Raw genomic sequence first — 14194 nt, forward strand, 5'->3', positions numbered from 1 at the left:
TCATGTGCTGAGCTTAGAATTCTCGCAACTGAAGAACATGTCTCACAGTCAACAGATGCCAAAACATGCTTCCAAGGCATCTACAATACGTTTTGCGTACAAGGCTATTTACCTAGTTTAATACATTTTTTTTCAAGTAGTACTGACAGAAAGCTTTTAACTCATTCTTATTTCTTTAAATTTCTTTATAGGATAGCCGTAGAAACAGTAATTATGCTATGGCACCTCAGTTATTTGAGTGTGCAACAAATTATTACGTTGCCTGTTAATGAGACCATTTCAAAACGCACACCAAGAGCCACGCGAAGTGGCTTTGGCCGTGAGAAAAGGTGACTATTCACACCACCGAAATCTGACATAGTGGTCTCGTGGTGCTAGACACCACCTGACAATGACCATGCTTGCTGCCGGATGTTCAGTCCATTCAGCACTCAACAGGACAAGAGAGAAAAGTGTCCCGCTTCGTTTCAAAGAAAAAGGCCAATTTGACAGCTTTCAGCGGCACTGTCGTTGCAAGTGGATAACTGGCTCGCTCTTGAGTTGTTTGCAGCACCACATGAGCGCCACTTTCGATTTTGGCGACATTAATGGCCTCCTTTTTTTTCACATCCGAAGCCATGCTACACTTGGTCTGCATTTTGAACAGGTCGCACAAAAGGTGCCCTAATTATTTGTGGTGCTCTCAAGGAATTGAGATCTTTATATCATAATTGCAGAGTTAACAACTAGCTAAAAAAGCACAAGAAAACTGGGACGGAAGATTTTCATGGCAGTACTCTTCGAACAACATGCCAAGCATTGCACGGTGAATTCCAAGTGAACAGATCATTTATTTGAACCTAATGTTCTGCATCAGATGCTTGAACCGAGGCTTGAGCCTCACCAAACTGATGAACTCTAATGTATCGGCACAGAAAACGATTTCTTTCACTAGACAATGGCAAAACTCACCTGAGCAATGGCCCACTTGACCATAGGCCCACAGGCAAGACTGGCACGGTTCACTTTCTCAAAGTTGAACTCAGGGTTGTTCAGATATTTGGTCTTCATCTTGTTCCGGATGTCATCACTACGTGTTCAAAAAAAGCATGTACGCAGTTCAGCGGATGATCACTGCAGAAGAAAAAGAAAACTGTTCTGATCAACAAGCCAGACCCACTCACTTATTGCTTAAAATGTCAGTTCTAAGCAAAATTATTTTATGCACGAAAAGAGAGAAACAAGTTGGTGCAACAAAGCTGCAAACATGAGAATAGGCAGACATACTTACTTCTGATTATCAGGCTAATTATTATATTTAACAAGCTACATTGTTAACTGATCAAGCAACTATATTTAAAAAAACAATAAGGTTTAAAAAAAAAAACGTAAGATCCACCTGCAATTACACTTTACAGTGCTTTGTAGCTAGATGCAACAAAATTCTTTCCTTCAATATGTCACCGTGCTTGAACATTAAATTCTATTTAAGATCATGTTGCCAAAGTTCTCTGAATCTAAGCGCCAACTTCTAATTATCAAGATGACAAAACTATTAGCATGTCATTTTAATTGTTATCAACTTGCTACACACAAGTTTTGGACCACTAAGAACTTTGTCCATGCGTTCTCACAAGAAACTGCAGATTTGTACCAAAAATACAGTGGGATATGTTGGGCAAATAGCCAGAAGTGCATGAAGGACAGCGAAAGACTAAACACAGAATGGCACGCGTGCTTCCCTTCAAGCATACCATCAAAAGTGCTGGTCTCTAAAAGGAAAATTGTCATCCGCTCGACTGTAGCACGAAGCTACAAAGGATACCTGTACGAGTTTCCTTTGTACCTTCGCACCACAGGCTGATAGTTTCTCCCTTTCGCAAACTTTCCTGCACCTTGCGGGCTTTTCCGGAGAACTGATTTGCCATACTGACTGCTATTCTGCATTTAGTCTTTCCACCATCCTTTCGTTAACACATGCTCACGCCAAAGTTCATCCCTGTGGCAACAAGAGAAGAAATGGCAGCAGTGGAAACATAACAGAAGTGATGCAATCACCCAGTTCCTCACAATCCAGAATGCTGTCATCTTCAGCAGTCCGTGTCCAAACCAGTGCAACAAAGAAAAAGCATTGCAGAGAAAGCTGAAGAAAAAAAAAGAAGAAGGAAGCCTCGAAAAGCTGTTCAGTAAAGGAGAGGGGAAAAAATATCTACAAACGTGTGCAAAGTGAGAAGTGCACATAGAGTTGTGTGTCATTGCCCCTGTGCAGTGAAGGATCAAATCAGCCCACAGCTTCATTAAAGCAGTACCAGTACATATATTCGAAGTTCTAGAAACTCTATACCTCACACTTCTTACAGTTAAAGGAACAGCACCTAGCTAGTATGGAGGCTGGCACACAATCATAAAATGCCTTAACTTGATGCTAAGGTTGGTCTCAAAATGCTGGACCGTCATCGACATTACCGTGATGTCATGACAAAGAGCAGAATTTGCTCATGTGCAACAATAAGGCTAGGTACGATGATGTCGTTCATAAAAGAAAATAATCGGGAGTGTTGCGTGTGCTTTTTGAGGCTACTCTCGCGTCTGGTAGCAGCAGCAATCACAGGAACTGAGTGAGTCCGTGTTCGTCATGTCAAGACGCATCCACCCAAACTGAAACTGGCTCGCAGAAACAAGTTATTGCACTGAATTGTTTAGGGTTCTCGAACGCTTTTTAGTATTTCTTTTACGGCTTAAAGGGACTAAATTTTCTCATAGCACAACAATACACACTGACAATGCCATGTCAGTAGTCCTCCAAAGCTTCTAGGTTACCCTGTCAGTTACAATACTGCGTTCTTGTTACCTTTTGAGCCTTGCAGGCAGAATTTCCAGCACGTGCCATCCCACAACAAACAGTGAAGGTCCACATGCAACATGACCTCCGAGGTCTTACAGGAACACTTGCAATCTCAGAGGCCATGTTGCGCATAACCCTTCTTCATTGTCAGCCTCGTGGGAGGCAACGAAGATCCTGCATGCAGTTAAAACGCGTGACGAGACCTTGTGCTGTGGGTTGATTATTCTTTTTTGCCCTCGCAGACGTGCAAAAGAAGCCTTTGTGCAGACAGTGCGAGCTTGCCCACGGGTCTCCGCAGCTTACGTGATGTCGTCCGTGCTGAAGTTGACGATGGTGTTGACGAACGAGTCGCCCAAGAGCACAGAGCGGATGGCGCGCCAGTCGTGTGCGGGCTCGCCGAGGAGGAGGCAGATGGCCTCGAGCGTCGTCTTAACGGCTGGCGGCGGATTAGCCATGCTCCGCACTTCCACCAGGTGCTGGCGCTTAATGCCCTGCACCGCTAATGTGCCCAATGCGGGAACGTGAATCTCGCAGCTAACTGCATTAATCCTGCCAGTAGTGCACTTAGTACCAGTACGCTTGCACCTGCCGCAACATGCGCGTGCTGGGCGGTTAGTTTTAATCTTAGCGCAGGCTCTAAAATTCACCTGTGGCAGATGGCACAATTCTGCATGTTGAGCTAGATTACTCGTAGAAGGTAGCCAATACTTCCCCAAGAAACTGAAATGCACGCTTGACCAACTAATCAAGTTTTGCTAACGAACTTGTGAATTAAATTATGGGGTTCTACGTGCTAAAACCCCAGATCTGAATACGAGGCACGCTATACAATGAGGGACTTAATTCTGACCACCTGTGGTTTCTTTAGCATGCACCGATTGCACGGTACGCGAGCATTTTTTTCCATTCCACCCCCGCTGTAATGTGGCTGCCACGACTGCGATCAAACCCGTGAGTTTGACCTCAGTAGCGCAACACTGTAGCAACTGGGCTACTTGCCGTGGGTCTCATTAACTACTGACAAACTGCCTTAGGCACATACTGAAATTTAGGAATTAGAGAACAGCAAGATTGCAACACATCTCCATTAAAAAGGAATTCTGAGGCCGGCCCCAGTTTCAAGATAAGCATTCCCAAATTGCACAACAGAAGCTGCGGGTGTTCCAGTTCGGTCGGTGAAGCAGTCCTTAAGAAGGCATTGCCTTTTGCCCCAAGCTTGATGGCACTGATCTAGAAAAACTGGTGTTATTAGTTTCAACATTCGTTCCAAGTGAACATGCCTTTGAGGACTTACCGGCTTCGAATCATATGTTACAATATGTGTGCTTATCACTTAGTTTAAAAGTTAACAATGAATTTGAAACTTTCTTAAAATCGACACTTGTGGATTTCAACCTCTCGTGCAAGTGACATCTGTTTCTGGGTGACCCACATCAAGGAACAGACTGCGCTATCTGCTACAAGTGATTTAGAAAAAAATCTAACATTAAAATGAAACACGTGGTATATACAGCAACAGTCACTAGTCGCCAGCAACCTTTTCTTCCAATTAGATGTGTCACATGACTGGCCATGTATACCCTTGACCAATTATTTCAATCCTGAACCTTTGCTGGAGCTCTCAAGTAAACTGTAGCCCACCATGGCGATAACCTTATTTACCTACCTTCTGGTCAGTAGCTAAATTATTTAGCTGTTGAACAATTGCAAAACATACATTATCATGAATCTGTATTCAAAGCACTGCCGTTTCCAAAGAGGCTTCTCAGCCATTCATGTGGACAAAGTTCTGCACCATCTGATAATTTTCACCCTGAATATTTGCAAGTTTGTGTCACATGCTAGTAAGTTTAGAAACACTGCTAAGAATGAGTCTAAGTAAACAAAGAAAAATAACTGATCAAGAAGATTCACTTTTGAAGCTTTACAACTAAGCCTGTGACAAAGGAGAACTTAGGAAAGTTTGTGAAGGCTATTGCAAGCTAATATGGCAGCCGAGCTTATAGGCCATACGTAAGTTGCAAAGTTACCTTCCTTTAACAGTAGAATCTACATTTTTGTAGCTGGTATTTATATATTTCTGCTTGGAAAACACTTCCTTACACAACAAAAAGAGTACTCTGATGCTTTGAGCAGACATCTTGATAATGTACAGCAATATTCTCTACAATGCACAATTATCTTCAACCTAGAGGCATATAGAGCTTTACACATCTAAAGCCCGAGTCAGGCAATTAAGCCTCAACGTTTGCCTATACTACTCTTGCATGCAAAAGCAACAAGAAATTAGTTAATCTTGCCCGATGATTACAGATCTCTCAAGGCTTTTTGCTTTTTGTCTCTTACAGAAATGAATGACTGACTGCCTAAGAAATGCAGTCAATATTTGGCGGGATGAAATGAAGAGCTTGGCTTTGTGAAGAGTGGCTCGATCGCTGAATCTGGGTGCTACACTATAGATGTACATGCGAGAAGTGAACGGTCCAAAGAAAGTAAGCTGGAACGATTTTGAGAAAAATGTCGGAATAAGCAAGTTGAAAGAGATGCGTTAGCAGCAAACGTGGAGCTGTGCGTGTTAGCAATGAAGTGGCGCACACAGGAAAAGACATTTTTAAAAAATGAACTGAGCAAAGAAAGCACTTCACACGACCCCACTGTCTCAACTTTGTGGTAGAGACAGCATTGCTGGTTTTCCACTGCTGCCAAGTTTCTCTGTTGAAGAATGTTTCCTTTGTTTCGGTGTCGTGTGGTCGCTGCTTATCCGGCAGCTCTTCAACATACGTGATGTCATCTGTGCTGAAGTTGACGATGGTGTTGATGAAGTTCTCGCGGATGATGACGGAGCGGATGGCCTTCCAGTCAGTCGTCGACTCTCCGAGCAGCAGGCAGATGGACTCGAGGGCCATCTTGACCGCAAATGGGGGGTTGCCCATCGATCGAACCTCCACCAGGTGCTGCTTCTTGATAGACTTCACCGCTGGACGCGGTATGGTGAAAAAGAACTACACCGTCATGATCTTGAGCCTAACGCTGTTGTGGGAAGCAATGCTTCTTGACTTATTCTTCAACCTCTAAAAATACACTGCCCGCACTTCAAGATAATCACTTGCATTTGATTCGTTACCACACCCAAACAACGCCCAAACAAAGTTCAAGCCGGTCATGTGAACCACAATGCCCCTATTCTAAAAACTTTGTATGTTCACTGATGCAAGCAGCTGATCACTCCATACGGATTGTAGAGTATAATGCCCAATGAAGCTTCGTCAATGCATTAGTGATTCACCACGGATCAGTAACACCATGTCCAAGATGTTTCATTCAATCTAACTGCTTTCATACCAGCCTGACAGTACAGTTGACAGAAAAAGTTACAGACCATATGAGCCCAACCCGAAGTGCATCTCCATGCCCTCTAGTAGCATGTCGGCTGCTATAGACAGCAGAGCTTGGACAAATATGGATCACACATTCTTTAGCACTGCCTGACAGTTATGTAGAAGCAGGCATACGGGCCAACTAAAGTATGCAGAAGATGAGGCAAGTTTAAGCTTACCCTGCTGTGCCTCAATGACAGCCGGTTCGACTTGTGCCAGGTCGGCCATGACACTGGCACGCTTCTCGGCAATGATTTCTTCTTGTTTCTGCAAAAGTAAGAGAAGCAAAAACAATACTTCAGCAATAAAAAGCAAAATTTGCACACGAGGCTATTGGAGTTTTCCAAAGCAACACTGGGGCATAAGAAATATGCTTATACAGTCGACTTCCGTTAATTGATACTGTAGGAACCAACGAGACTGATCGAATTATCAGACGGGTCGAATTAAACAAGATACAGAAAAAACATCAGAAGACAACACTGATTCATTTGCCAGTATTTCCCGATTCTAACATGCCCCCAAATGAAATTGGAAACCGCTTTCTATCTTTACACAGTGGAAAACTAACGTAGAAATGACATTAAAGCTCCTAGACAAAACAGACATCTAGCACGCACTCGATTTTTTAGCAAGAGAAAAATGTGTTGCACAAATGGTGGTCAGTTTCCGAAAGTCAGCTTTGATGCAGGGTTTTTCAAAGTCAGCTTCGCCGCAATACATTGGTGTTATGAGGTAACGCATACAAACGCCATGCAAGTGGTTTTGGTTTTGTATCTGATTGCACCACGTAGGCAATTTAAGGCTGATTTTTCTTGAAAAATAAAATGCGCATTGAATTGTGTAAATACCGTAATCCGACGTGAGCTCTGGTTATCGCTTGAAAATACTCCTAGCACAGACCGAAAATGGCGTTCTTTTACGGGAGATGACGTGTGTTCAGAGAATTCACTGACCCCTAAGCTTAGCTGAGACAGGCGCTGCCACAAAGGGAGTTGCTATAGGAGGTCCCCATAGGGGTCAGGTGCATGTGTGCTGACTAGCCAAGTTCAAGTTAACTGGCAAAGTGCAATTTAAAGATAGAAATAACGGAAGTTTGAGCCCATAGAAATGCATAGACACTGGCCAGGACCTTTGGTCGAGATCGAATTAACCGAAAAGTGTCATTAACCAGAGTCAAATTAGCAGAAATCCATTGTAGCGAAGGGCTCCGGATTAGTTTCGACTATTCTGAGACTTTCTCAAGCTGTGTCAAAAGCTTGATGCACAAGTGCTGTCATGTTTTGGTTACACATGAATGCAGCCGTCGTGGCAGCGAACTGAAGCTGCGACCTTGTCATCAGAGCACCGTAGCCACAAGAAAGTTTCTCAATGCATGCACCAGAGTAGGCTAAGTTCAGCAGTAGTCAGTGAGAACAACAAAGGAGAACAAATAAACTAGTTTCTAGAGCGTCATCAAAAACTGCATATTTTGTGCAGCAGTAACACCGTGCGACGCAGTGAGATTCGGTCACCACGAGCCCTAGTCACGTGTGACCCGCAACACACCGATGTTTAAAAAAGGAAACGCTGGTCTCGTATCAGTAACCGGAATGAATTTGGAAAAAGAGGCTAGTCTGCTGGCTCCTATTGTGGGAAATGGTTCAGAAACCTTGACTTACCCTGAGCTGAGCTTGGATCTCGTGCGACTGCACTTTCTTCTTCTCGGCCTCCTGTTGGTCTTTCAGCTGCATCGTGTGATTGGAAGAGAAGCCACAGAAAAAAAAACTTTGGCATTGGTACCTTCCGTGCTTATAATCTCGATGCACACGTGAATGCACCTGCATGCATGTGCTAACAATGTGTACATGCAGAGATGTGTTTTCTCTCTGTAGCCCACTACAACACAATATCAACGGTGCTCTGTAGTGTGTCACACCCACTGGAACAATGGATTAGGTGCTGCCAAGCCACTTCTCGTTAAACTTAACTTTAAGATATCAGACTTCCTCGAGAATTAGTGGACTTGGCTTCCCTTGGCTTAAAACAAAGGTTCTGTGCACAGGATGTGAAAAATATGGTTCTTAGTTGTGATCATAAGTGTCTGTTGTCTCTCATTCCTGTGCTGAAAAGTTGCTTCCCCGACAACTTGCCCAGCCCAAAGCAGTGCAGGACAGGCCTGTCATAACAGAGATCTTCCCACCTCTTTCGGAAAAAGTTATTTCCAAAACCAGGTGCATGAAGCAGCTCCATGGTTTCTGCAGCTTGTGGTAAGTTAATGCCTCTTAAAGTGAATCAATCAAGTACTGATCACACCCAATAACAACTAACAAAGCTTACTTCTAAGCCTACAACACCTACTGCTACTAACAAAAGCTACTAAGAGCACCTACGCAACCAATTCAAGTAGTTGCCATCACATAAAAGTTAATCATGGTCCAGGATTCAAATCGGAACCACGGTCAGAACAAAGCAGTCATTGAAACAAACGTCCAACAAAAGTGATGGTTAGCAGATGGTAACTTAGCCACATGAACAGCTAGAAATATAAGTTTATACATTCATCCGAAAACACTTTCAACGAGGATTATTTGAAGCTACAAATTAACTCCATACTGCCGGACTTCCCCCTATGCACTGGGTTGATTCTCCCACAGAGTAGTGGCATGCTACAACAACTGCCGTCCTGTTGCCCTCACCATCTCCTTGAGCTTGGCATTGGCAGCCTGGTTCTTGGCCTCAAGCTCGCGCGACTTGAGCGCCAGCGATTTCTGCAGCTCCTCAACTTGCTCGACCGTCTCGCGGATCTTTTGCAGGCCCACGTTGAGGTGGAGCTGCTGCTCCTCCAGTTCGGAGCGCTTCTCGTTGAACAGTTTCACCTGGAAGGCAAGATTCGTAGTCCCCTCTGACTTCATATGACAGACGTGTGAAGTTTTGGCTATTGCCTGTACAAGCGTTTGTCCTCAAGATCTTTCAATAAGACCCAATCTATGCTACTTTTCACACATAGCATGCAACATTGTGGAGGCTAGCAAGACTTCATGCAGCAGCTACATTTGCCAAGAGAAATAGTTTGATATTTTTTTGCCAAGAATTGTGTGAAACCGTTCTTTACTTGCCCTCAGTATAAATTTAAAAAATGTTTCTATACCTAAAAATGAACAAACTATATTATAAGGCTGCTAGTGCATCATTTTGGATCATCTTGGTTTTCATTTTCTTTTTCAGGTTTATCATTAGCGAGCTCGTAGTGCCAGCCTCATGCGCAACCATGTCAGACCATGTGTAACCATGTGTTACCATGCATCACCATGAGACTTGACCAAGAAGTGCACAGAGTGACTTATTTTGGTGACCGAACTTCTTGCGTAGTTTCCACAGCATTGAACACCAAACATGAAACAAAGTACAGTACTGAGATGCACGGAAAAATTAAAAACTATTTTAACGACTATGCGTTAATAACAACTGACCTCTCGTTCCGCTCACTTCATCGGTCCAGTGCAGACTTTCGCAGAACTAGTTCCGCCACAAGCACAGAAAATGGTTCAGTGGCACGTTTGCATACACGTCCCATAACATCTTGTACACAGCAGGCAGCACATTAAGGAATTGCCTCGTCATGCCAACTTTCTTGCGCACACGTGCCAGCTCACAGTTAGTGACAAGCTTTTAATTAAGGAAAGAGACAATGCTGTAAATTCAGAAATCTATGTCTGCAAAAGCTAGCCATATAAAGGAAAGGCAATAAATGAAATAACTACAAACAGCATCTTTTGCTGACATTATTACACAGAGAACAATGACGCAACACATGCCAACTGAAGGACGTCTTGGCACAAATAATGAAGAAAGCAACGAGGGTGGCAAATATGGGCTTGTTGCTTAGTCATCATGGAATGGTATCTGGCACAGTGCAGCAAAACACGGACACAAGAAGAAAAGACAGACGGACACAAACACTACTGTCTGTCTGTCTATTCTCCTTGTGTCCGTGTTTTGCTGCACTATGCCAGATACCATTCTTTGAAGAAGGATCCCATGTGCCTTTGCAAATTTCTGTTAATTCTCTGTCCAGGAAAAGGATAGGCTAGCGACTACACGAGGCCACACCCTGAAATGGTTGCCACAAAAGACATTTTCTGGGCATCGGCATTCCGAAAAACAGCGCTAACTACCGGATGACAGGAAGATGAACAACACAGGCGCTTGGGGGAGACTGTGCCCACGTTGCCTGTCTTTCTGCGGCGCTGCAGCTAGCACTGTTATTTGGGAATGTTCCTGCTCGACCAACTAGACTCCCTCCTCCATCCACTCACATAGTGGTTGATGAAGTCCAGGTAGTGACGGGGAGTGATGGTGATGGAGCGGGCTCCGCGCTTGGCGAGCCGGCTGCTCGCCCGGTGCAGCGTCTGGTGCACGTACACGAAGGCGTTGACGATGGCGCCCCGGTGGTTCGGGGGCAGCTTCAGGCCTGGTACGGCCACCGGGAAGTGCTCTGCGGGCACCGAGTACTGAAAGGAGGAAACACCCAGATGTAACCGAGCAGATGCAACCTGCTTGGGTGTCACTCATTTGCTGTTTGCATCACATTAGTGGTACGCAAAATGCGAATGCTGTGCGTGACACATGGGTCCAGCCTCGTTCGACACCAGACACAAAATTAAGTGTGCGATAATGAACATGGAGAAGCCGATGGGACATAGTACTCTGTCCCGTCTCACACTTAATTTTGTCCTGGCCTAGGAAAATGTGGGAACTAGCCTAAGTGCCTTCATTAACTCTACCAACATATCACTTAGGCAACGGATTACAGCAAACAGAGAATAACACAAGGATTCCATTCATTCGATCCTATTTCCTTCTTAACATCCTATGCTCACGACTGGCCAATTCCGGTGATAACATAGTCTGAGCATAGCTCATACCACTGTTGAATTAAAAGGGAAGAGATTTGGAATAGAATTGTTGCATTATTCCATCCCGAGTTTAGCCCCGTGTTCTTGGCTTACAAAAGCGCTTCTCACTTGCTTCTTCAGCGCATTAGCATCAGCTTCTTCAGCACACATTATCTGTGGTTACATCACGAATGTTGTAGCTCTGATTGTGTCAGGCCTGTATTTATTGCACACATGTAGTGCATGCCAGATTCATAGTGAGCTGCCATTTCCACATGAAACTCAAACATTAGCGCTAGCTCACTCAAAAGATAGCATGTCTCTGACAAATTTATAAATCCCTAGCACAGCCAATGCCAAAACCATTAACGCACCTTACTAGTCAAGCTTGAAGTATCCGTCAAGGGTCAATTTCAGGATCAAAATAGCAAAATCTTTTTCACACAGAAATCCGCGAATGCCAACTGGGACCTTTGGTGGGGATCGAATTAGCATATTAACCCGATTATAATGTGCCCGTAAATTTAACACTCACCCAACTCTTGCAGGCCAGAAGTAAGAAAATGAAAGTGCACCTCAATGTAACATGCCGCCGATTCATAAAAGAAAAATATGGTGTGTCCTCTACGTTCACAAAAAAAAGAAAGAGAGAGAGAGACATGCGGAATTTACGTTCACAGATGAATTTCTTTTACTGAGCTTTCGTAACGAAAATGGCGAGTTGTCATCGCCATTTGCGATTCAGTGGCCACAAATACCATGCACACAGGGATGATATTGTCGAGTATCACTTTTAGAGATACTGCTATCACTTTGGCAAAATTCTGCATTGGACTCGTCGAAGTATGCATCCAACAGCATTCCTGGCACTGCGCACAGATAGCGAGCTTGACACAGCGGTATAAATGCTGGGGGCCGATTACACTGACACATGAACAGCAACCGTCACAAAAACATGCTCTGTTACAATTTTGTGACGGTGATGACGCTATGTCTGATGGTAGGCTGTTGCCAGCACTGCAGACACTGTTTTGGCTTCGTATCTGATTAACATGCGGGATATTTTTGAACCCGCTTCCTCAGAAAAAAGGAACACGTTAGATTCGGGCAAATACGGTAACCAAAAACTTGAAATTAACTGGTCAAACTAATGGGAGTCTACTGTGCTTATGTCAAAGCTCTTGAAGTTCGGATACGACAGTGAAAGTTCTCTGGCACTGAATGAAGTACTTCTGAAAACTTAAAATTCTGAGATTTTATGTGCCGAAAACACGATTATGAGGCCCACCATAGTGGTGCACTCCTAATTAATTTTCACTGCCTGGGTTTCTTTAATGTGCACCTAATGCACTGTACACTGGCCGCCATTGTACAGAGTACACTGGCACCCATCAAAATGTGGCCGCCGTACCTGGGATTTGATCCCGCGACCACTAACCATCGTGGTTAGTGGCTAGTTGAAACCATCGTGGTTAGTGGCTGACCACTAACCACGATGGTTTCAACTACTTTTGTGCAGCTGCTTTCAAGGTGCCATTTTTCATAGGACTACATTCACTTGTGCGCAGTTCGGTGAACTTACAGTTGAAACCATCGTGGTTAGTGGTCAGCCACTAACCACGATGGTTTCAACTACTTTTGTGCAGCTGCTTTCAAGGTGCCATTTTTCATAGGACTACATTCACTTGTGCGCAGTTCGGTGAACTTACATTGGTGCGGTCAATGTCCAGCTTGGAAGTGAACTCCTTGCCCACTTGGAAGAGGGCGTCGTCTGACCAGTCACCAAACCAGTTAAGGACACACCTGCGTAAAACAACACCAGTGCTGTTGGCTGGGAAACCAGAGTGAGAAGACGTCCCCTGCTGCTGGCCCAATCTTGAAAGCCAAGTTTAACAAATCACACATACCCTCAAGTGCAAAGTTGCTTTTACGGAACCAGATCGTCTGTCACATAACGCTGATCACTCAAAGTGTGCGAACATTAAGATTTCTAGTGTGGAGTGAATTGAAGTGTTAAAAATTTAGCTGAAATTAATTACATTAGTGTCTGGCTTTAAATACTGTTGAAGCTTACGTTAAGTGTTCCTGATACATGATAGCAGTGTGATAGAAATGGGACACGAAGAGGGGATACAGACACCACAACAATGGTGGTGTTTGTGTCTCCTGTTTCTATCATGCTCGTAACATGAATGAAGAATCTCGCAACCAACTAGCCCATTTAACAGCACTAAACTTAAATGTAGTTGTAACATTATTGTCTAACGAACAACTATAATGAAAGAAAAGAGAAACAGGTTTAGGGCACAGAAAATGGTATTGCAGTGGAGCGCCGATTATGTATGGTTTTCTTGGGACCACACGAAAATGTTGTATAATCTGACCGACAAAAATTGTGTGTACGGTTTCCTGCAAAAAGAGTTGCGAGGAGCTTCAATTTAAGCTATAAGCTTAATACTCTGCAGGACTTGGAAACCAAAACCCCTTATTCAACACATCAAGTACAATGATCTGTGCTCACAAGCATGCTAAAACATTCTTTTCTCATATATAAACTTTTAAAGAAAATCGGTCAATTCCTTATAAACTTTCTTTGAGCTACCAGCAAGAGCTGTCTTTCAAGTGCAGCAACATCCGGAATGAAGTCACCTACGGCGGCGGCACCTGTACAAACGATTCTCCGAATGTTATCGATGCTATGCAACACACACAAATGAGAGCACAAGCATGGCAGTATCTGCGACGTCGTCCTTGCCTTAGGAGGCAGCCAGCAGTGTTGACATGACCCTACGACAAACAGCGCGAAACCCAAAACCCAATGACGGATGTGCGAGAAGTCTCGTGTGCTCGCACGTACAGAAAGCTCCGAACTGCGTACATAAATGCACATTTGCTACGATCCGCGTGCCGTCCGGTGACTAATCGGTTCGACCTTCACACGTGCTTTCACGCTTTCCATACATGCTAGAGCGGTATTCTCGGGTGACCACTTCACAGAAATGGTTTCACTTTCACGACTCGGCAACGGCATGTCAAAGTATGCAGCCGTCAGCACCCTTGGCGCTGTACGAAGATAGGGAGCTTGGCACGGAGCCAAAAAACGCTGCCGGCAGTGT

The 14194-nt window shown here is 44.2% G+C and overlaps 1 protein-coding gene across 2 annotated transcripts in view; it reads right to left on the reverse strand.

Annotated features, from left to right (window-relative positions):
* The window catches only part of Dhc64C (dynein heavy chain, cytoplasmic), a 114061-nt gene that overhangs the window by 27459 nt on the left and 72408 nt on the right, over nucleotides 1-14194 (reverse strand). The window contains exons 49-55 of one of the 2 annotated variants that reach the window (XM_050181170.3): nucleotides 12788-12881; nucleotides 10500-10694; nucleotides 8880-9059; nucleotides 7863-7928; nucleotides 6381-6468; nucleotides 3128-3323; nucleotides 952-1069 (exon numbers count right to left, since the gene is read on the reverse strand). In XM_050181170.3, coding sequence (XP_050037127.2) covers nucleotides 952-1069; nucleotides 3128-3323; nucleotides 6381-6468; nucleotides 7863-7928; nucleotides 8880-9059; nucleotides 10500-10694; nucleotides 12788-12881 — 937 coding nt within the window. Of the gene's footprint in view, nucleotides 1-951; nucleotides 1070-3127; nucleotides 3324-5605; nucleotides 5802-6380; nucleotides 6469-7862; nucleotides 7929-8879; nucleotides 9060-10499; nucleotides 10695-12787; nucleotides 12882-14194 lie in introns of both variants that reach the window. The other variant, XM_050181169.3, reaches the window with a different exon arrangement.

Source organism: Dermacentor andersoni, chromosome 7, assembly GCF_023375885.2.
Source record: "Dermacentor andersoni chromosome 7, qqDerAnde1_hic_scaffold, whole genome shotgun sequence".
Classification (NCBI taxonomy): domain Eukaryota; kingdom Metazoa; phylum Arthropoda; class Arachnida; order Ixodida; family Ixodidae; genus Dermacentor; species Dermacentor andersoni.